Here is a 22,469-nt window from a genome sequence, read left to right as displayed (position 1 = left end):
TAGGGAAAAAATCCAGGGAAAGTTTCTTGGGGTCACCTTAACTTGCACACCACATTTTTACAAGGCCCCTGGAATGCTTGGGCAGCATGCTTACTGCACAATAGCGGGGCTCCATTCTGCACCTCTGTGACTTGTCTTCATTTTTTAACGTGCCCGCCTCCTGCCCCCACACTGCCCACGTCCTTGGTAGAGTGCCAGAGAACCAGACCCAATTCTAGGAAGAAAGAGTTAGCAGCACCACATAATGTATATTCAGGGACCACACTAAATCATTTTGAGGACCTTACTGTGATCAGTAATACCTGCTCCGAGAGAAGCCCCATGGAAACCACTCCTTGCCAGTCCAATTTTTTTATATGGGACTATTCATACAAACTAGCATCTGCAGACCCAAGCCTGAAATTAGGCATGAAGAGTGCAGTCCAACATAACAGCAAAAATATATCACAATAATATACATGCATGAGAGGCAGAGGTAAACTTTCAGCTAATGATTTTATTCATCCTAGTCTACTCTTCTCCTGTCCAGTGCTTGAGGTGTTGGGAAGGAGCTAATATGGAAAGGGTTAACAAAAGTAGTTCATGAGGATTTGTAGGAGGACAGGGAGATCATTCCATGAACTAAATTGGAGAATATGATGCAAAAACAGAAATGGGACAAAGAAAGCAGTTGGGCAAGGCTTTTGAGAGGACCCTAGGGACCTCTCCGTGGCATATGTTTTGTGGACCTGGTTTTCAGGTATATTTCAGCCAGAAAATTCAATTAGAAACATAGCTGAAAATAGTTAAAAAATAGCCTCTGGAAATGCTGCTTTTGTAGATAGCAGCCCTCTCTTCTTCCTGAAAAAAGCAGCTAATTAATTCATGCCAATCGAATGATTTGCCATGATAAACAAAACATGCTCATTTGCAATAACAAGAGACTTTTACTGTTTCATCCTTCTAAAACTTTCTTTGCTCCAGCTGATTACTCATTCTTTTCCAACACAGCTGGTTAAATTAGTTACCCCAAGAATAAAGAGTTTCTTTCAAGCAAGAAGATAACAAAAACATCCATGTTTGCCTACATTATTAATGCCGTGCCCTTAAAATAGAATTGTTACCTTAACCCAGCATTTAATTGTTCTGGGCAGCTTGCTTTTGCTCCAGCCTGAGAATTCACATCTTCTAAATGTCTTCTAGCTGACATCAATTAAATCTTGTAGATAAATCTGCCATCGGGAAATAGGAACCATCCAATGTTCTGCTTTTGTCAACTTGTCCACCTGGAGCTCAGTGCAGCCATCTGCAAGTAAAGAAGACATTTAGAGAAACAAAATGTTCTTATTCGCCCCAGGATTTATTTTATTTGTTTTGGGTTTTTTTGATGTGGAAAACAAGGCTCTGAAGAAATAGCAAGTGCTGCAGGCTGAGCAGTTGTTAACTCTTTTTATATGCGTTTTTTTGTATTGTTAAATGCCATCTTCAGAGCAGTGGGGAAACTCCTTCCACAGAAGGGTGGGGTTCTGCCTGCTTCACTCACAAATCCACCCAAGTCTCAGTAAGCATTCCCTACGCCTGTGTTTTTGCTGCTGGGTCCTGTACACCAGCTTGACCCAGGACATTATGGCTCCAACAGGCTCCTAATGCTAACTTCCCAACATCCTTCCATAGAATAAAGAGTAAAAACAGAATAGATCAATATAGCTTGAAGGCAGATTCACTTGTGCTGCCTTCTACTGTAGGCTTTGGGGGCAGAGCAAGAATCCTGAGGATCTAAGTTGTTTCTTCTCAATGGGCATGTCTACATGTGCATTTACATCAGCTTAAATTTACTGCACAGTAGATTACTGCACAATAACCGGGAATAGGCCCGCATCTACATGTACAGGCATCTGATTTGGGACTAAAGTTAGTTCCAAGTCAGTCCACACACACAGTGTTACTGTCTACAGTAAGGTGTCTACACGTGCATTACTGCACAGTGACTAATTGGGTATAAATTTGATACCTGCATAGCGCAAGTATCAAATTTATGCTCAAATTGGCATAAATCACCATATTTACTGCGCAGTATGGATGTGCATATGTAGACACATCCCTGTACTATGCAGTACTTTTGGTTACTGTGCAGTAAATGTGCACATGTAGATGCACCCACTGTCCCCTTGAATTTTGAAGACCTGGAGCTTTTGTGGAGGGACTTCCACATATGTAAAGAAAGGGAGAGGAGCAGAGGCACAATGCAGCTGGGTGCCCGGGACAGTTGTGACGCACAGGGATAGTGGTAACTTCCAGCTGCTGCCGTGCCACTGACTACATGGTTGCAGTAACAGCGGTATTTTCTGCTTCCCCCTGCCCTAACCTCAGCTCTAACTCAGCGCCTGGGGTGGCTGTCCCAGTTTTCCCACCCTAGTTACACTACTGAGGAGGCATGCTACAGGATTCCTGTTCTATACGTTCCTCCACGTGGCATATGAGGCCTCTCTGCCTGGCGCCTGTTGCTCTCAAGATGGTCTAAACACAGTGACTTAAAAAAGCGTGGCTCTTTATGGTAATACGAATGGGAGGGTATGAAATTAGGACCAGAAACTCAGATGGTAACTTTAGTTCCAGAAGATCTGGTTTTATTCGTGTATGCATTTCTAATGTCGTTAGCGTAGATAAGTGCACAGCTTTGTAAGACAGAGGTTCCTTTCAGTGCACAATCAAAAATCGCATTGCATAACACATGGCTTTTATTCCCAGTGCTATTTATTTATTTTGATTTATTTCAAATGCTCCCAGCTTGTGTGCTGGGTTTGGTTTATATAAAAATGTTTTATTGCAGTTAACCCTTTGTTCCTTCATTTACTAGTTGCTACACTTAGGCCTCCGAGGAGACTGGTACACTCATCCCTAAACCACATACTAATGACCTTTTTTTTTCCTATCTTTCTTTTCTTGAAAGGGTTCAAAGTTTTAGCCTCAGCTTCCCACTACTGGCCACTGGAAGATGTAGATGGAATCCATGAGCTTCGGGATACAAGTGGAGGTAGCCGTGGGATTCATGACAATGACAGTAACATAAGTATTTGTGACAGTCAGTAAATAGAAGGGGAGCAGGAGAAACAAATGCTAATGAAATTAGCTTTAGAGCCCTGGCAGTTGAGATCTATTTATAGAGCAATATTTTGGCAGCCTCCAAATCATTTTGCATTTTAAAGCTATGTTTAAAAACTATTCTTAAACATTTTAGGACCGACCTACACATTCTTAGGGACATAAAGAGAAATTGGTTGTGATCTAAAGTGTCGTTAAAATAGTGAGCTGCTTTGGTACATACATAACATGCACAAATATACATAGTGGGTGGGATTTTCAGCTATGCCTATTGAAACAGGTGCCCATCTCTCTGATTGTCAGTTTAAGTTGAATGCCACACTGCCATAAACATTTTGAAACTTGTAAATAGTCATCTCCATATAGTTAAAAGAGGTGGGCTGGGCTGCAATCTAAAAATCCTTTACTCACTTCTGGAAACCCTTCCTGAAAGTCCATACTGCAGCATTGTCCAAAGTAGTACTTCGAACTGAACCAAATCCCCAGAGCCTTACTCAGGTAAAGCTCTCAAAGATGGCAGGATCCCACTCTCAGTCAGACGTGATATCAAAGTGCAGCATAACTACTGGCTTAGGTCATTTCCTGAATTGGAAGTGTCATTTGTGGACTAACTAATATTGCAGGAATGCAGTGGGAGATGGAGGACTTCCAAAAAGTCCTGGGGATACAGTTAGTGGTGTTGGCTTAGCACTTGTTGAACCACAGTGTCACTGCACAGTATTATGGGAACGCTGTGCGGCTCCCTTTCAGACAAAACATAAAGCTAAGGTCCCACACCCAGCTGCTTGTGACTGTTAAAGATCTTGGCAATTTTCACACGAGCTGGCATTTTAACGCTGGTGTTTTAGCCACATTCCACCCTGGGTAATTACATCCCAGCTTCCTCCATTTCTCACACAGGACCTGACAGCTCCCCTCTCCATTCTCAGCTATTTTGTAATATCGCATGGCCCTGTTAATCAGTAACTGAGTTCCCAGTGACGATATTTTCCTCCCTACTCAAAAGGGATAATGAAGGGGATTAAAGAACAAGTGAAAGAATTTGGGAACCTCAAACAAAAACCTCTACACAAGTGCAAAATATCACTATTTAAAAAAAGGACGAGCCTTTATATCACAGTTTGGAAAGAGATGCAATATAAGGTCTACAAGCATCAAAAACTCTCTGTTTTCAGAGACACTTAAGTGCTCCACTGTCCAAGACATATTTTATAGGAGTGATAATTAAATTGCTGCAAATAAATCTGAGAAAATGCTGGCCCCATTAAAGTTGATGGCAACATTTCCATTGTCTTCAATGGGACCATGATGTGACCTATGAACAATTCACTTGTAGAATTCTTTAGCACAGTATCAATTTATTTACTTGTAAATATATCATTTATCTGGCAATAGACATCACTTAGCATAAGTCAGAGTAAATCACTCCTGGAGTATATTCTCTTGACATCTGTAGTACAAAGATGAAGTATATGAAACCAAATGCAGCTCTTTAAAAAAAGAATGATAGTTGTCTGATTAAGGCTGGGAACGGCTTGATTTCAGAAAGAAACAATAGCTGTTGAAATTCAGAAGCTGTTTCAAATATATAATTGATACATAATTTATTAGGCTCAATCCTACAAGGTCATTGCTCACAAGAATAGTGTTTGCTCATACGAATACTTCTGGAGTTCTTGGGAAGGCTTAGCTAAGAAGAGGTTTGAAGGACTGGGCCTCAGTTCATATTTCCAGAAGGATGCCAGTAACCTAAAAGTTTTGGGTTTTTGTTTTTGTTTTAAATTTGGTGTGACTATGGCTATGCTGAATTCTTTGTTTCATGTTGTTGTAGATAATTTATTTTCTCAGTTTGTAGTTGCTTATGTTCTGCATCTAATATGTACATGTAATTCCCTTTGGCCTCAATAGAAATTGTGTCTCTGCATCTGAAGGCTGAATCTAGCATAAAGGCAAGGTTTTCTTTATTGCTGTATTCTAATGCAGGGGACAATTTTCCTGGTTTTGGTAGCGCTTTGATTATGCAGCTTTTCCGTTCACTGCTAGAATATCTCTTGTTGTTTTTCTGTTCATCGTAATGTCATGCAATCGTTTTCATTTCATGTTCATCTCATAAACCCTTGGAGCATCATACGCTTGTTCATCTTCCATTTTATTTGTTGAAGTCATTATGTATGAATCCAGTTTCATATCTCTCAACCACTCGCTGTTTTGGGAGTCAGGGTCACCATATTGGGTTTGAGTTTTTCTTGCGTATGAAAGATTCTGTTTACTCTGGGCTCGATCCAAAATTAACGGCCGTCTTTCCACTGATTTCATGGGCTTTCGATCAAGCCATTATTTCAGTCAGAATAAAACAGTGAAAATGACTGTATGCAAAATGGTTCAAAATAGGTACACTGAAATAACAGAGAATGTTTTCTTTCCAATATCGCTCAGTTATGGCTAAGAAGTATTGGAAATATGTTATCTACTTTTGTTTCAGAGACAAGTGTGACTTTTTAAAGCCGATGCTCTCCTTTTAAATGTAGTGATTATAATGTCACCGGCTTGCCAGGTTCCCTTAGATTTGGTCTAAATCAGGATTTTGTGTGTTTAGCTATTTTGGTTCAGTATGAATCTTTTTACTTATAAAATTACATAATATAACCCCTAACATTATATGCAGTTTTACTGGGTATAGCCTTTCCCTTTTTCCTATGGGAATGTTGCACTTGTACCTATAACAACGTCTGCACTGATTTTATACCATCGAACGTCATACTGTTAAAGTGCCATAACCTCTCTGTGCAGACACGTCTTTAGAGAAAAGGGATGGGGAAAACTCGATTGATTACAGTTCAAAGGGCCACTAGTGAATATTTGGTCTGCGCTAGTTGAGAGATATGGACTGGCCAATTCATATGGATTTTGTGTTTATTCATTGTTTTGCTTATTTTGTTTTGTTGTTCCACCCAGCTCTAAGAATCCACAACTTCACTGTGCTTCCTTCCCATAACTCTACCTTTGTATATACCAATGACTCTGCCTACTCTAACTTCTCTGCAACTGTAGGTGAGGATTTAATTATTTTTGTTTGTGTATTTGTCAAACTTGGATGGGTATAATAACACTGGGATCAAAAGTTAAAACTAAATTTTGTTTCATTTTTAAATGATCTTGTCATTTAAATGATACTTGCATTGGCTTAAAATCTACAAAAAGGTCAATCAAGTTACTCTGGATATACATTTGGGTAAGTGAGAAGAGAATTTAGTTTTGCAAGGACCTGATCATGCTCTTACTTGCATGAACAGCTGAACAGCTTCATTGGAACCACTCCTGGGAGTGAAAACAGTAGGGTTTGGCCTCAAATACCCAAGAAACCACAAAATAGTTGAGCCAAACTCCCTTAGTGATAATTAAGTAAATAGCCAGTCAGGAGGAAACCTCAGTATAATCAGAACTCTCTCTTCATGTCAGTGATTTGCCACATATAAAAAAGTTTTTTCAAGGCGTGGCTATTTTCAAGCAACAGATTAGAAAAGTAAAATCCAAGTACTTCTGCTGGAGGAAAGTGAAAATGGGAACTCTTCCATCATGACATTTCTGATTAAAATAATAGAAAAAGCAGGCAGAGGCCTTGCAGGTGCATGTGTACTTAATGAAAACAATTTTACATCGACATCAGCCAACACATCAAAAGACGAACAAGCAGAATGGAAAATAATGACTACCCAGGCAGGCACTTCCAACAAAATCTTCAAAATCTGGCTCAGATCTCACACCAACACCAACATAAACCTGAAGTAATTTAATTGAAGTCAGTGGGCTTGCTCTAGATTTATATCACTGAAACAGTAACTAGAATCTGACTCACTCGTGATTAAGTATCAATACACATTATTGTGTATTGTTATTAGAAGAGGTTAAGTGAGTAGTGAGATTATGAAGCTGGAAAATGTTTATATAGCTGCCATTTGGGTAACTTGAATTCACAAAGGTTGGTATTAAAAGCCGAAAGACTTCCATACTGTATTTTTCTGCCTGGTTACTGTAAGGATGTGTTGGTGATTCAAGTCCATTAAAAATGAACTTCAAATGACCCTAATTCCTTTCAGTCTTCACTTATCTGCTTTGTAGCTATTTGCATAGGTCTCACAGAACAAGATATATTCAATGTGAACATTAATGAGTGACAACTATACCAAATGAAATACTATGGAAGCAGAAATGCATTATCCTATGGGATTTATCCTGGCAAGGTTAATTCAGAGTCTAAAGTTGCTCATAAAGAATTCCAGAAAATGTGTTTCTTTTCATACTGCTAATGATTTAGAAGATTTCAAAAACTAAACGCTATCTGGAATGGACCCACTCTAGGTTATGTCTATATGATCCAAGGCTGCACCATGGAGAGATAACGGAGTAAACTCTGCACATACTGTAAACTAGTAAACTCTAGCACACAGCTGCATCCCAGCTAATTAGCTCTGCTAAGAAGCACAACTTATTTATTAATCTGTACACAGTACCACGCTAATGTGGCACTACTGCTTTCAGTCCCTGAGCTAGCACGTGCAGAATTAATTCAAGGATTTCTGCATGTCACTGCCTTATGTCGTTTGGACTCCAATATATTAACAAGCACATTTACAGATTCACAGATAAGCCCTATCGATTTTCTTGCCTTAGAGGAGGAACAAATACCTAGAAACTGTGCTTTATGGACAGTGAGATAAATCAAAAAAGAGTTTGGGCCAGATGCACTGGAGCATGACTGCTGTCTGCTCTCCCTCAAAGTTTGTGCTGGGTGTTCATTTGCAGATCGGCTTCACGGTACAACTGCTCTCTGCTCCAAGTCCCCACCATATAAGGGGAATGTAAATGTTGGAGCTTCTCTGAGTCGTGTTGTTAGTGCTTCTAGTCATCAGTCTAGGCAAGTGCAGAGGAAGATGTGGTCACTGTCCTGTTTCCACAGCTGAGATTTGGGGGCACATAAGAGTCTCTGCATTTTACTGTTCAAGGGGACTGTTATTGAGCCAGGACAATAAACAGATGACACATATGAAAGAAAGCTCACTATGTCCTCACTCTTCAACAGTCTTTCCTTATCTCTCTCACACTGATACAAATGCCCTATTTCTTAACTGGGATGCTATTTGGTATCTTCTAGGAGGGGAAAAAAATATTTTATTCTTGCCATTACTTGCCCTGGTACCACCCTTACCTAGGAAGTGCCTTTTCCAGAACGCAGTACTTGGGGGGCATAAAATTAAGACCCTGAAATCTCACTTACCTTGCAGAAGGCATGGCACAATTGCCATGGCAATATTAACCCTACTATCCATGACAAATTCAAAATCAGTAATATTACATTGTACCTACCTAAACTATATAAAAAAGTCTTGGGATATTTTGTGTTCTGCAGAATAAAGTGTTGTGATGCATCTTCTTCACTGAAGAAAAAAAGAAAAAGATTTACTTTTACCTAGGAATCACTGATACACACGAGCTATTCCAAAGTGAAAGTCACTGTGAAGGTGTCCTTGGGCTTTCTGGCAGCTTTATACACTCTGGTGCTGCCAGAATACAAAATGTACCCTTGGGAATGCACCAGCTACTGAAGGGACCACTAAAGGTGGCAGAAGTATCTATATCTAATGTGCCTTCTGCCAGCTGTTGAGAGATGGCAGGCACCTTAGTGCGCTTAGCAAAAATGGCAAAACTGGTAGCAGAAAGGAGGGTCTGGCACTGCAGAGTAGCATTGGGTATGGATGCGCTCAGAGTTCTGCTGTCAAAACTTTAAAGGGTGAAATACATCTTAGCTTTATCAGAATTAGAATTATTAATATCAAAAAGTAATAGAATAGCAACCCTGGGCAAGTGTATAAGCCTGACCTCAATCAGTTTAGCTGGTGGTAAAAATAAAGTGTTTTGTCTGTATAGGCCGCATCCAGACGAGCGCAGCCACGCAGTATGTGGTGCGGCAGACACATCTGTGGTGTCACATACCACATGTTCAGCTGTTTTCTGTGCTGCAAGGAAGCAGGGGCGGGTATCCGGGGATCAATAAACCTGCACGCACACACATGCACACAAAAAGCATGCACTACTCGGCTAAGGCAGCGTGCAGGCAGTGGCTCAAAACCGGAGCCTGGATGGCCACAGCCATGCTCTGGCCGCCGGCCAGGCTCCGAACAGCAGGATTGCTGCTGCTGCAGCCCCAGGAAGCCCCTAAGACCTCAGGTAAGGCTGCCCAGCCTCCCCTACTCAATCTGGGGTAACCTGCTGTGGGCCAGAGGGTGCCTGGCACAGGCATTCCCCAGGGCACAACACAAGGCACAGTGGCACAAGGGGGTGTTGTTATTACTATTTTTTTAATCGGTTTCTTAGTAATGAAGACAATAGGAAATCACAAGGTGTTACCAAGGTATTAGACAGCCACAGCTTTTTCAGATGCTAATGAAATCACTCACTTAGCATACCAGGGGCTGTTTCAAAGGACACAACTTCCTGCCTTCTGAATAGGGTTGGATGAGTATTCTCCACATTTTATTTTTTTGGAAAATGGCTTTTTTAATCTTTTTGGAAAATGGATTTTAAGTAGTTTTTGTCAACATTTTTCACAGCTGGTGAATAATTTCCTGAACAGCTCTATTTCTGAAACAACGATAGAGCCCAATCTACATTCACAATTTTGGATTCTGTAGAGTTTACACAGCCTATAAAGTCATAGTTTCTGGTCCTGTTGGTTCAGTTAAAGAATTTATTTAGCTGAGTAAGATGTCACGGAAAGGATGTTTATAAGTTTTGTAGAATTCAAAATATCAGAAGATGGTAATTTGTATTTTTCATTAATTTTATTTAAAAAATGGGAGTTAGAAAGATAAACTCATTAAAAATACTTGGGGCATTTGAGATGTGTCCTGAGACGGTTTCAGCAGATAGGAATATTAAGTGATTATTTTTTAAATTTCCTTCCTTAGATATTGTAGAAGGGATGGTCAACAAAGGAATTTATGCCACCGAAAAGAAAGGAGTTACCTTTCTCTTCTTCGGAAGCTACCAAAACTCTTGCATTAGTAACCCAGAAATTTGTGGACCTGAAGGTTAGTGCCATAACGTTATTACTGATCATTTTTATTATACTGTGATACTCTCGCATGTCATTATCTAAACAGACTTGGGCCATATTCCTGCTTGGATAAGAGACCATGAAGAAGCCTCAAGAGATTTCAGGAACTATTTTATACCATGCAATAGGGGTCTTCTTTTCTCTGGGGTAGCACTAAACTGATGCAGTGTGATCTTTAAGAGAATTGTTACTGAAATTACATCTAAAGTCAGCATATTGACTTCCAAAATAACTTGTCTTAGTTTTCTTCATTTTAGCTTTCTAACTTTTGCAAGTTACTATCAGATAAGTGCTACTAGAGGCTCTCAGACATCTCTGAAGTAGCTCTAAAAAAAGGCAATTCATATGTGTTTGCAATTATACAGTAAATAAAAAGGGGTGTAGTAGCTGAGCAGTTAAGGCATCTCACTGAAACTCCAGAGGTACAAGTTTAAGCCTGCCCTACTCAACCCAGCTGTAAATGGGTCCCTGGCCACTTGGAGTGGGGAGTTGGAGGTGGACAGAGGTGATGCTAGCCCCTTTGGGTGCTGTCAGGTATATAAATTGGAGTGCCTTGACCACACCAGTCTAATGAGCTGAAGGATCTTTTTGCAGGGGGGGAGTGTAAAGAAAGAAAACCCTAAAAAAAAAACTACCCTTGGATTTTGCCTCTCTACACTTCATTTATGCGTGACTTTTCATTTCTTTTTAATGACACAGTAGGCTCTGTAACTATCATTTGTTAGACTTCACAAGTTAAGAAGCATAAGGTTAATAGAGGCACAGGAGTGCAATAAAAATGCCCCGGTTTGTAATTCCCCTTCTGCTTCTTTCCATTTGCTTCTTGATTTATGAGGGAATACATAACTCCACATGGGCCAATAAAGGGTTAATGGAAAACCAAGGGCTTGATTAGCCCACCTCTTGCATCTGTAAGTCAGTTTGTTATCAGACTCACCTGGGTAAAGGAAGGTGCTCAGAGTAGTGAGCTGCTTTGTTTTCTTGGGAAGGGAACAAAGAGAAGGGATTGGCCCTGAAGCAGGTACAAGTCACCCAAGGGAGCTTTGTGGATCAGTGTTTTCTAGTCCATATAATATGGGGCTTTTGGAGTAATCTAGAGGTGAGTCTGGAGCAGGCTGAAATAGGTTTTTGGTTGGGTTTTGAGGGCTGCTGTGGGACTCCACGGGGTGACCTAGGAGCTGCTGCTGGGACAGAAAAGTGTCTTAACAGGAGCCCTGAAAGGATGGAAAATCTATATAGATGACTACCAGTAAGGGTAGTGCTGGATACTGTGGGCTTGGCATACAAATACAGTGTCCTAGAACAGGGAGGACTTCAGAGGGAGAACCAGCTATGGCATCCAGGATAATGTCACAAGGAGGTAGTGCAAGAGAGGAACTATTCAATTGTCCCTGCACTATTTATCCCTGGGGTATTTATAATTGACTTTAATAAGTGTAGGGTTGGACTTAATCTTTGACCTGGGACTCTTTGGCCAGTGAAGTTGTCTCCATGTGCAAAACTTCTATTTGGCTATACTGCTCTAAATCCTGCCCAGAGGCCCCTCAGAGCACGGTTTACTAGTAACCTTCTGTGGCATTTGTTCTGCCGTAGGTCGAGCTAAAGGTCTTTATGTTCCCTTCCAGCCTGAAAACTTATAAATAATTAATTGCCAATGGTTGTTGTGAATGTTGACACTTTTCATGACCTCTTTATCAATGGAAAAATAATCTAGCTCTTGAGCTAGTAGTGCAGGGTAATTTCACCAACATCCATGAAGTTCCTCTGGAGAAAGGACAGCAACATGTGGCCTACGGTTTATAATCCCAGAAGATAATTGGAGGCTTGTGCAAAGCCACATACTAAATGAATGAACATAAACTAAACAAGGCCCAGGATAAACTCCAGGCCTGCTAACCTTTACTGGCCCCTTATTACATTTTAAGGTAACTACATTTCATTCCCTACAGTGTTCCTAACTTGGTGCTGGTTATTATGGGTTGGCTTCTTTCTTGAACAGTTAACAGTTTTGCCTGGAAAGAACTTTCCCAAAATGGATTTGCCTAAAATCATGCAGTCTAGGCTTGGAGTCAGACTGGATGCGTATCATTAGAGAGGCAGATTTCCATAACTCACAGACACCAGGGAGGCTCTAGCAAGTTTGCCACAGCTGTAAGCTATCAGCAGTCTCACCCTTTTTTCAGCTGTGACATAACATTTAAATTTTTTTCATTGCATTGGGTTTTGGATTCAAAAAGCTGTCAGGGGACAGTTAAAACACTTGCCAGCTGTAGTTATAGGGTTGAATATAGTGGGGTGTGGTTTGAATAAATGATACATAGCTTACAGGCTTGATTATAGGCCTGATTTAACTGAAATTAGTGTCTCATTGCTGCTCTGCCCCATTACCTAGTGCTTACAGTGTCTTCCACCCTCTTTGCCTTTATCAACTTAATTCTCATCTTTCTCAATGTCCCCCTATCTCCTCCCATGAAAGCTATTTTTCCATTACCTCCTGACAGAGGGAAGAAGAACGCCACATGCACGATTGCCAGCAACATTTTGGAGGTATTCCATCCTCTCTCTCTTCCTCCCTTTTTTCTGATTTCTAGTCTAACCTTCCAAAAAACCCCCAACAAAATGCCTTCTTATCAGACTCTTACTATCCCCTGGTAGGGGAATCTAGTGGGGGAAGACTAAAGAGCTCTCTCTGAATTTCCCTATGGAGAGCTTTTTCTATAATCACTCTGCAGCAAAAAGGATTATTCACCATAAAAGGGGTTGAAGAGCCCATCCACAAACCTTGTGTAAGTTTGTGGAAGCCCTCCTATGCCTCTATGATAACCCTGGGTGTTGACCGGGTCTGTTTGCATGGGTGGGACAAACTCCATGTTAGGCCCCCTTGTCCAGTTCATAGGGTTTAGGGAGTATAACGAAGTTAGTAATATGTGTGTTGATGGTGGGAGAGTTGAGAAGGGAAAGAACATGGGACTAGAAGGGCCTCCTGGGCAGCTCAATACCTGAGCTGTTGGAGTTACATGAATACATTAGACTCTCAGCTTTCATTGTAAAAACATTCCTAGCCTCACAGCTTGACCCTTTCATGCCTAAACATAACAGGGAAGGAGGAAGAAGTCAGGATTCCTTTTTGCAAACCTCAGTGCTTTGGACGGCTGACTCATGATTCTTGAATGCTAGTAGCTGGCAATAACCAGACCTTTTAATCTGTAGTGTGCCAAATCCTAAAAAAAACCCCCATGCAAAACCCTTATGCAGTTGGCCAACATTAAGCAAAGTGTGTACTTTGGAAACAAACACCAAACAGGAGTCTTTACCTTTCTGGGATCCTCTCATCGCTGTCCCTTTAACTGCTTGCTCCTCTTCACTTTGACCACTGAGAATATTTGAGGCCTCACAAATAAGTTGACAGAGTAAAAGATGGAAGTGTCAAGTAGCGTTATCATTCAAGTTGCAAATTATCGGATGTAATCAAGGCAGTGACTTGGTGAACTAAAAACATTACATAACTGAACAAAAGAGCTGCTGGAGCAATTTCAAATGCGTTTCAACTGCAGGAATCAATGCAGAAAAGTCTGTGCAACTCTGCTGTATTCTCTGTAATACCTAAGCCTAATGGCTAAGTTAAGTACTACTGTTAATATCGAATTTCTTTGCTTTTGTTGATTCAAACCATTCTTTAAAATGGGTAGTATGACATGAAATAGGATTTGCACTGGGCTATTATAGCAAGTACTTTGTGTTACCATTTAAAAAGGGGTCAAAATTCACACAGTAGTCAGAACTTGGCTGAGAAGAGTAGAGCAGGTAATTCAGTATTCTGCTGCAGGCATATTTCTTACATAACATATCTTATGTATATTTTTCATACCAGTGGGAAATAAAAGTCATCAATACGTCACATTATTTCTACAACTATAATATAACATAACAATCAGAATAAATTTTATTTTTATGGCACCAGAGCATTCTCAGTGCCTCACAAACAAGAACATTAAAGCAATAAAACACTGAAATATTCAGCAGATAAAAAAGTGAAAAGAAGAAACCACATAAATAGTTAATATTAAATCATTGCAGCAGGTAAAAAAAATCTTTAGGTAAGAAGTCCTCTTGTCTCCCTTAAATCAACCTAAATCAATGGTGGTTATAAGCTGCAGCTTCATTAATGTGCTATAAAAGTCTCGGTGTGCATTGGTTATATATGCAGGAAATGATTTCCCTGTCCGATTAAAATTTTCTGAGATACTGAAATCCTCCCCCCCTCCATTTCTTGCATCTGGATTTGAGAACTAAATTTCAAGTTTTCATGAACCAACTCAGTGGTTTGACTATTTTTAGCCTGAATTTCCTGAAATGTCAACAGTCACTTTAAATTTGAAAAAAGCTCAAAATAGGAAAATTCCTGAGCAGAATCTAATTGTCGTTTCACAGGAAGTTTTGCAGCTTTTGGTTGGAATGAAGTCAGAAAGTCTGCTGTTCGTCAACATAAAAAACCCAACCAATCCTGACTAGAGTCAATGCATGATTTTTTAATTTTTTTTTTTCAAATCAGGTGGTGGGAAGAACTTTTATACTCAGATTAAATATAATCTCAGCCTAGGGATGCACTTCCCCATGGAGTACTCCACAGTCATTATGCTTAGCACACCTTTCTGAGGTAGAAAATTGCTATCCTTCTTATTTTAGGAGATGCACAGAGACTCAGAGTACAGACAAAAGTAACAATTTTTCACCCAATCTGGCCACAGAAAACAGTCTATGGCCATGACCCAACAGAAGTGCAGGACTGCAGACAGTTTAAAAAATGACCCATCAGTCATTTTTTAAGATGTCTGCAGCCATACACTTCTGTGTCATCATTACATGAGGGGTCAGATTAAGATGTTTCAAAACAAAGTGCCTTCTGTAACTTGTGTCTGCACTGCCTTCCTGCCTGCCACTTTTTTCAGAGTGGGAGGGAAGAAGAGATGCAGGTAGTTGAGTCTAGGGTTTTTTCAGCCTCTGCTGGAGGGTGGGGCTGAGTACATTGAAGCCCCCTCCTGGAGGTGGGTGGTCTCCAATACACCCACCCCACCCTCTAGCACTGGCTGGGGAAACCCTAGAAGGAGCTCCCTTTCCCCCCCACTTCCATTCTGAAACAGGGGCAGGCTGGGAGAGAGGAGAGGCCATTGCTAGGAGACACTGGCTGCAGGCTACCAGCCAGCAGCTAGGATTTCCCTCCCCCCTGGAGCCAACAGTGAACTTTTGGGTGGTCTGGGGGAAACGAACAAATAATCGCTGCAACTCAGAACACTTCCTGCAAAGTGTTTTCGGTTACGGCGGGGAGCCGTACTTCTGTTTGAACTCCCGTTGATTTGCCCATAGCCCCCCTGGAAGTCCCCAAGTAGGGAATTGATCTTGGTTTTGCAAGTTTTAGGGTTGGCTGTAACTGCTGGACTGGCTGCTTTTTCTTCTGCATGCTTCCTTCCTTTGGTCTGCACTGCTGAGGTGGATTACTTGAAGGAGCAGTGAAGGGACATAAAACTTACTGTCCTTGCCTAATGGAAGAATTCTCCTCCTGTCTGAACTGGAGATATCATGAAGTGATTTGATCTGGAAGAGGCCCGTCTATTGTGGTTGGAAATAAGCCTGCCATTTAAGCTTAGTCATTAACAACTAAAATCTATAGTTCACCTTCAAATTATTTTTATTTATTTATTTTTTTTAACTACAGAGGGTTTCCTGCCTGGGATTGCTACAAGCGTGTGTCGAGACAGGGTCTATTTATATTTTACTGAGGAATTTATATGCAGTCCAAGCTTTTTGGACAAAAATTACTTTCCTAAATTCAATTGGGATTTTTATGATGAGGCTTAAAAGAGCTCAGTTTTACTTCTTGGCTTACCATTTCAGAAAGTGATGAAGTATATTTAAGGAAGATGACAGACTGGAAAACTGGGCTGGAGCTAACAGGATAAAGTTCAATGTTGACAAATGCAAGGTGTTACACTTTGGGAACTGTCACAGGGGGCCTTTCTGGGGCCAGTCCACCATTGTTTCTGGGCCAACCACCCACCTCACTCTCCTGGCATGCCTTGTTGTTTCTTAATTGCTTGTAATTAGGCAGGAGGCTGACCATTCTTGCCCCGATCCCAGGGGGCACTATTTGCAGCTCCATTCCTCCGCTACACCACAGCCCAAGCATCACAGATGGCATCCAGATGACAGTGCTCCCAGCCTACAGCCAGACTAAGCTTAGCCCTCAGGCCTCAGATGCATGCATTCATACCACCCTGCTCTCACTAGGACCTCTCACACACTACCCCTTCTCACAGGGTCTCTTTCACACATCAACAACTTATACTGCTTTGCTCCCTCTCAGAATGAGCCCCTCAGCCATAGGCTTTATCTGGTGCACACCTTGGGTGGCAGAGATACCGTCTTTTGGGCCTCTTCCACAACCCTCACCAGGGTAGTGGCCAGCCAATTACCCAACCAGGGCAACTCTATACATTCACACACAGTGGGGCTCCCTATCTTCCACCCCCCTCACTGGGGCTCTCATGGCCATACAGCGTAGGTAGCTCTGGTGGCTACCTACAGTGATGTGGGAGCTAGAGCTTATTGAGGCACCCCAACCCACCTTCCACCAGGGTGGAAACTGGTCTGGTATTTTCCTGGAGGCTCCCACACCACTAGGAGCACCCCATTCCTAGCAAGGTGCAGTTGTAGGTCATGCCTAGGACCAAAAGCCTCCTGCTCCTACCTGTAGATGTTCTCATACAGCAGTTCAACTAGGCAGTGTTTCCTGCCTGGCTGCCAGGCAGGAAACTGCTCTGTTTATATAGGCGACCATGGTTCTAATATGACCACCACAATCAAGCACCTGCTGGCTGCTTGACTTGGCCCTTAAAGTGGCAGGCACCAACAGTGCCCTGACACAGGAAGACTAATAAAAAATACAAACACAAAATGGGTGACACCTGGCTGGGTGGCAGCACTATGAAGAAGAATTTGGGAATCTTGGTACATCATAGACTCAATACAAGTCTTCAGTGTGATGCAGCTGTACAAAAGGCATTTTGGGATGCATTAATAGAAGCATTAGGTGCAAGACATGGAAGGTGATAGTACCTCTCTACTTGGCACCAGTTAGGCCTTGTCTAGAGTATGTGCACTTTTGTGCATTTAAAAAAGGATGTGGAGAAGTTAGAGGGTACAGAAGCAGGTGGCAAAAATGATAGGCAAGTCATACAAGGCAAGTCGTACAAGGAGAAGTTGAAGGAAATAAGCATGTTTAGTTTGTGGAAAAGGCACTTAAAAGGGGACATTATAGCAGTCTTCAAATACCTGTCCTGCTACAGAGAGTAGGACATGGACTAATGGCTTGAATTTGCAGAAAACAGGTTTTGCTTGGATACCAGGAAAAACTTTTTCCTTGTTAGAACAATGAGGCAATGGAATAGACTGTCTGGAGAAGTTGTGTGTGGAGGCTCCATCGTTGGAGGTGTTTGAGAAGAGTTGGTCAGGAATGATCTAGGCATAGCCTGTTTTCTATTATTTGTTTTTTTCCATGCTTCTGGACTTTGCTGGTTGCCACATGGGGTTGGGACGGAATTCGCCCCCTCCTACTGCTACATTTGTCAAGGTTTTGTTTTTTTTAGCCTCCCTGAGAAGCACCGGTTGCCAAGGCCAGGGATTTTAACTGGGGCGTGATTGGTTTGGTCTGTGGTGGTTTTTGCCTTCCTCTGTAGTTTGTGTGTGTGTGGGGGTGGCCCTCTTCCTGGGATATTGTGAGTGTTTTTTAACAACCTATGCAACAGAAGAATGTCGACTGCTGTGGTCTCCCTGCTCCACCTGTGACAGATCAGGGTGTTATGTGTTGTGGTTATGTCAGCCTTGACTGTGTAGTTTTGCTAACAGGTTAGACAATGGATTTGTGCGGGACGATTTGGATAGGGATGACCTTGCCTGAGACAAGGGGTTGAATTATATGATCTCTGGATATTTCTTCCCTATTTCTCTATGAATCAGTGTAGGGTTTTATTTTCATGAGCTATGATCTTTCTTCCGGAGGCTGATATGTAGTAACAGGATGATCCAATAATTTGGGAACTAGCTCAAGACTTGGGAGGAGTGAGTTAAATTACCTGCTTCCATCAGAATAAACCTGGCTGACCTTAGGCAGGTCACTTAATCTCTCAGATCCCCATCTATAGCACCCCACAGGGATTTTGGAATAAAAATTATATTGTGCTCAGATACCATGGCAACAGAGACCTTATTAGTAGGCCTGTCTGAAGCAGCTAGCATTCGCTTTGGATTCAGATTCAACCGATTCGGGGGACAGTGATTCGATTTGGTGATTTGAATCACTGTCCTGAATCGATTCAGAGATTCGGTGTCTGCCAAATTGGCCGAGTCTCCGAATTGGCCCCATCCCTCACCTGCTCTCCCAGCCCCGCCCAGCGCTGGCCCACCCAGCCCCAGCTCCCAGCTCGTTGAAAAAAAAATCCCGGCACTCACTGGCTCCTGCCAGGCAGGGGTCGATCCCCGCTGCCCCCTACTGCCCTGCACTGCATGTGGGGCTCTGTCATGAGCCCCCACTTCCTGCATGCTCTCCTGGCCCCAGCATCTGGCTCTTTAACCCCCACCCCAAAAAAAAAGCCCCACTCACTGGCTGCTGCCAGGCGATCCCTGCTGCTCCCCACTGCATGGGGGGGGGGGGCTCTGTCATGAGCCCTAGTCCCCTGCGTGCTCTCTCAGCTCCCCCATGGCTGTCTCACCTGCTCTAGCTCCTGGGCAAAGCACTGGATTTGCTGCACTTTTGGTCCTGCTACCAAAACAACAGTCCCATGAGAGGAGTGGAGCAGACTCTTGGTTCACAGATGAACAGGGACAACTTGGAAGCCGGGATACGAACCGTAATGACTAGTATCCCCTTCCTGTCCAGGTCAGGGGGCCTGGCAGGGGTCCCCCATGGTCCCCTTCTCCCTCCTCCAGACCCCACTCTCCCGCCCCCTATTTACTAGCATGGAGGTGGTGAGCAGGGACTGCTCGAATCTCCAAAGCTCTCCAAACTCTTTTCCTAATCGATTTGGAGAGCTTCAAATCGATTTGGACCTTTTAATTGATCTGATTCGATTTGGATTCAGAGATTTGGCCGCCAAATAGGGCCGAATCTCCTCTGAATCGAATCGCTACCCAAAGTTTTGCACAGCCCTACTTATTACTACCTGTATTTGATAGACATAATTAACCTCTCTGGGAAAGAATTTATCGGCCCTTCTACTTGGGCTATGATCTTCCACAGTAGAGTCAGGACTTGGACATCAGTCATTCAATAGAGAGCCATACCTGTGTGGGAAATGGTTGTGATTTTTTTCAGCAATTGTTGAGTTGAGCTTCCTGTGAATTGGTAGGAAAGCGTAGTTAGGCTTCACTCTCCCATTTCTCAGATGAGGCAGAACCAGAGCCCACTCCTGACTTGAGATGTGCAGCATATTTGCATCACATCTCAAAGCCAGTGAGAACGAGTCATGAGTTGAAAGTTTACCGCATAGGTAAGTTTGTAGACCAGGGCTCACCAAGTTATAGCCAACAGGACCAGATGAATTTGGCACCACTGCTTTAGACCATAATTGCTGAAATTTGATAAATTTGGGCTGATGTCGATATTTTGCTAGGAAGTTAATGATAGCACTCTTGCACTTCAGTGGGGGGGCAAAGTGTTTCTTCGTTCATTTGTAAGGCATATTGGGAATGATGCTTAGACATTATTCAGTGATGGGCACCTTCACTGGGAAGAAGTGGACAAAAAGATTGATTAGACAAAAATACACCAAATGTCTATGCTGTTTATTCTGTAATAACAAAATCCCTTTTTTCACAAACATGAATATGATAACAGAAATATGGGAACGTTTGTTAGAGTTATATGCAGCAGGGCAGGGGAAGGCCTTTCGTCATTAGGATGGATAGGGATTTGCCAGTGGTTTCACCCTCCCTAATAACAGAGCTATCAAATGCACATCATAATTCTGTTGCATAGCATCAGGTTACCTGCTGGGTTTGGGCCTCTATTTGAGTCATCCAGTAGCAAAACTGGCAATGACGTGCACTATTTGGGCAGCCTGCTGCTAATTACACAATCATCCAGGCAGATGTTTTGCCTGCACATGGCAAATCTCCCTTCAGTCCACTATCTTGCTTGTAAGCATTTTCTTTGAGTGTACTCAGTTTGGGTTTTATTCTTAGCACTTCATGCCAGGACTCCTGAGACACGCGTCACTAGGAAGCAGTTAGTCTAGCCACTTCCTTTTTAATTGCTGTCTGCAGAGCCTCTCTACTGTAGAGCTGAAGCGAATCTGTGACACGGGAGAGAGACTTGCTTTGCTGCTTTTGATTCGGTCAGCATTCCCAGGCAGCCTTTACAAGGAAACATAATCACCAAACTTTGTGCTGTTTTACAGTGCAGTAATAATAAAGCTTCTGCTGGATTTAGCTGGACTACTCACAACTGAAATTAAAATTACTAACGTGCAAGCATGTGCCAGAATTCACTGATCAGGAAGGGAATGCTTAATATTTGTTGTTTCTGCAGCGATGAGAGTCTCGGACTAGGGAAAATAAAGTGGTGACTGTGGCTTTGCATAAAGAGGGGGGTATCTCTTCCCATCACGCTGGTGCTCTTCTGTGTGACAACTGGACAATGAGGCACAGTGGACAAAGGCAGCAGTGACCTACCAATAGGAACCAAAGTATAATCAGCTCTTTATTTAAATAAGGAGTTTTTAATGTTAAAATATTGGCCTGGCTTATTTTTCTTTAGTTATGACTAATATTGGAATATTATTGGAAACTTACATAGTAATGGGTATTTTCACATGCTGTTTAGGCAAGGGGCAGACCTTTAATTGCTATGAATTGTCACAGTTCCAGTGATCTCTCAAGACCGGTCTGCACGTCCACTCCCTCCATGTGCATAATGATGTTTGATGTTTGACACTTTTAACCTGAACTGTTTCTCATTAATACTCTTTCTCTCTCACTTGCTTCTGCCAGGAGTAACATTTTCTTTTTTCTGGAAGACTCAGGACCAGCAGGCTAAATATCCCCCAGCCTCCGGGGGACAGGTCATTTCTAGTGGTTTTAAAATCTGCTCCAGTGAAGGTGAAGGCTCTGTAGAATTCTATGCCCGTGGGAATTCGATGAAGTGGCAGGCGAGCTTCAGTCCACCAGGTAAAATGTATTGATCATTCCCAAGGGCTTGATATGGCTGTACAATCATAACAACACAGCTTCCATACCTAAAAAGAAAAGATGCTTTATAAGAAAATAGAGCAGAAGAAGAGGGAGAGTTTTGGGATGTCAGTGATGTTATATGATGCACAATTACAATTCAAGTAATGATCCTAGGGTCTGATTGTGGATTTCCAGTCCTTAACTAAAACATTTATTGATAACAGTATCCTCTTTGGTAGAAATGACTGAATGAGGAGTGTAGGATTAAGCCTTTGCTGTTGTCATTTGATACTTTTAAAAGCTGGACAAGTATCTAATTTTGCACAACCTTTTAATCGTAATCTTTCTGATAATGCTTTAATTGGCTAAGAATTCTGTACTTATGCAGTACAGTTTGACCATTTCATTGCTTGATATAAAGAATTTTGTGTTTACATTTACTCCATTGCTTTGCACACATGTAAGCCTCTTTAACTGAGCTAAAACTTACTGGACAGGAAGGCTCTAAATGGGGTTGATGCTCGGACTTGGCAGTGACTCTTAGTGTTTTGCAGGTCATTACTGGACTCACATTCTCTTCACGTGGAAATCAAAAGAAGGACTGAAGGTCTATGTGAATGGAACTTTAAACACCACTGACCCAAATGGGAAAGTTTTCTATGATTATGGGGACCCTACAGCAAATCTGCTGACTGGGACAGAGGGTGATCAAACCAAACGCTATGTGAATGGAGCTTTCGATGAATTCATCATATGGGAAAGGGCGCTTACCCCCGATGAAATTGAGCAATACTTTACAGCTGCTATTGGTAAGTGGAAGCATTGTTATCATACCACGTATTCCATTTGTGTAAACACCAATTAAAAAAAAAAATTGGGGGTTTTGTAAAACTCAGGTATTAAACTGCTTCTCTTGGGCACCCTCTACACATGCATGTAAAGGTGCAATGGGATTTAATGCACAATCTGCATAATAACACCTGCCATGCCACACGTACATGGCAGGAGGTGTGAGCGTGGGTTTATGCATTAAATCCCATAGTGCCTTATT

At 42.1% G+C, this 22,469-nt stretch overlaps 1 protein-coding gene across 4 annotated transcripts in view; it reads left to right on the top strand.

Moving 5' to 3' along the window:
- The window catches only part of ADGRD1 (adhesion G protein-coupled receptor D1), a 247,145-nt gene that overhangs the window by 4,456 nt on the left and 220,220 nt on the right, over nt 1-22,469 (top strand). The window contains exons 1-6 of one of the 4 annotated variants that reach the window (XM_025195701.1): nt 2,968-3,013; nt 6,037-6,132; nt 10,047-10,169; nt 12,697-12,742; nt 21,239-21,415; nt 21,973-22,227. In XM_025195701.1, coding sequence (XP_025051486.1) covers nt 10,080-10,169; nt 12,697-12,742; nt 21,239-21,415; nt 21,973-22,227 — 568 coding nt within the window. In that variant the 5' untranslated portion in view covers nt 2,968-3,013; nt 6,037-6,132; nt 10,047-10,079. Of the gene's footprint in view, nt 1-2,929; nt 3,014-6,017; nt 6,133-10,046; nt 10,170-12,696; nt 12,743-21,238; nt 21,416-21,972; nt 22,228-22,469 lie in introns of those variants that run through there. The other 3 variants (XM_025195694.1, XM_025195696.1, XM_014527582.2) reach the window with 3 other exon arrangements.

Source organism: Alligator sinensis, unplaced genomic scaffold (assembly GCF_000455745.1).
Source record: "Alligator sinensis unplaced genomic scaffold, ASM45574v1 scaffold628_1, whole genome shotgun sequence".
Taxonomy (NCBI): domain Eukaryota; kingdom Metazoa; phylum Chordata; order Crocodylia; family Alligatoridae; genus Alligator; species Alligator sinensis.
The sequence above is the reverse complement of the archived record's forward strand: the minus strand, read 5'-3'. Positions and strand labels throughout refer to the sequence as shown.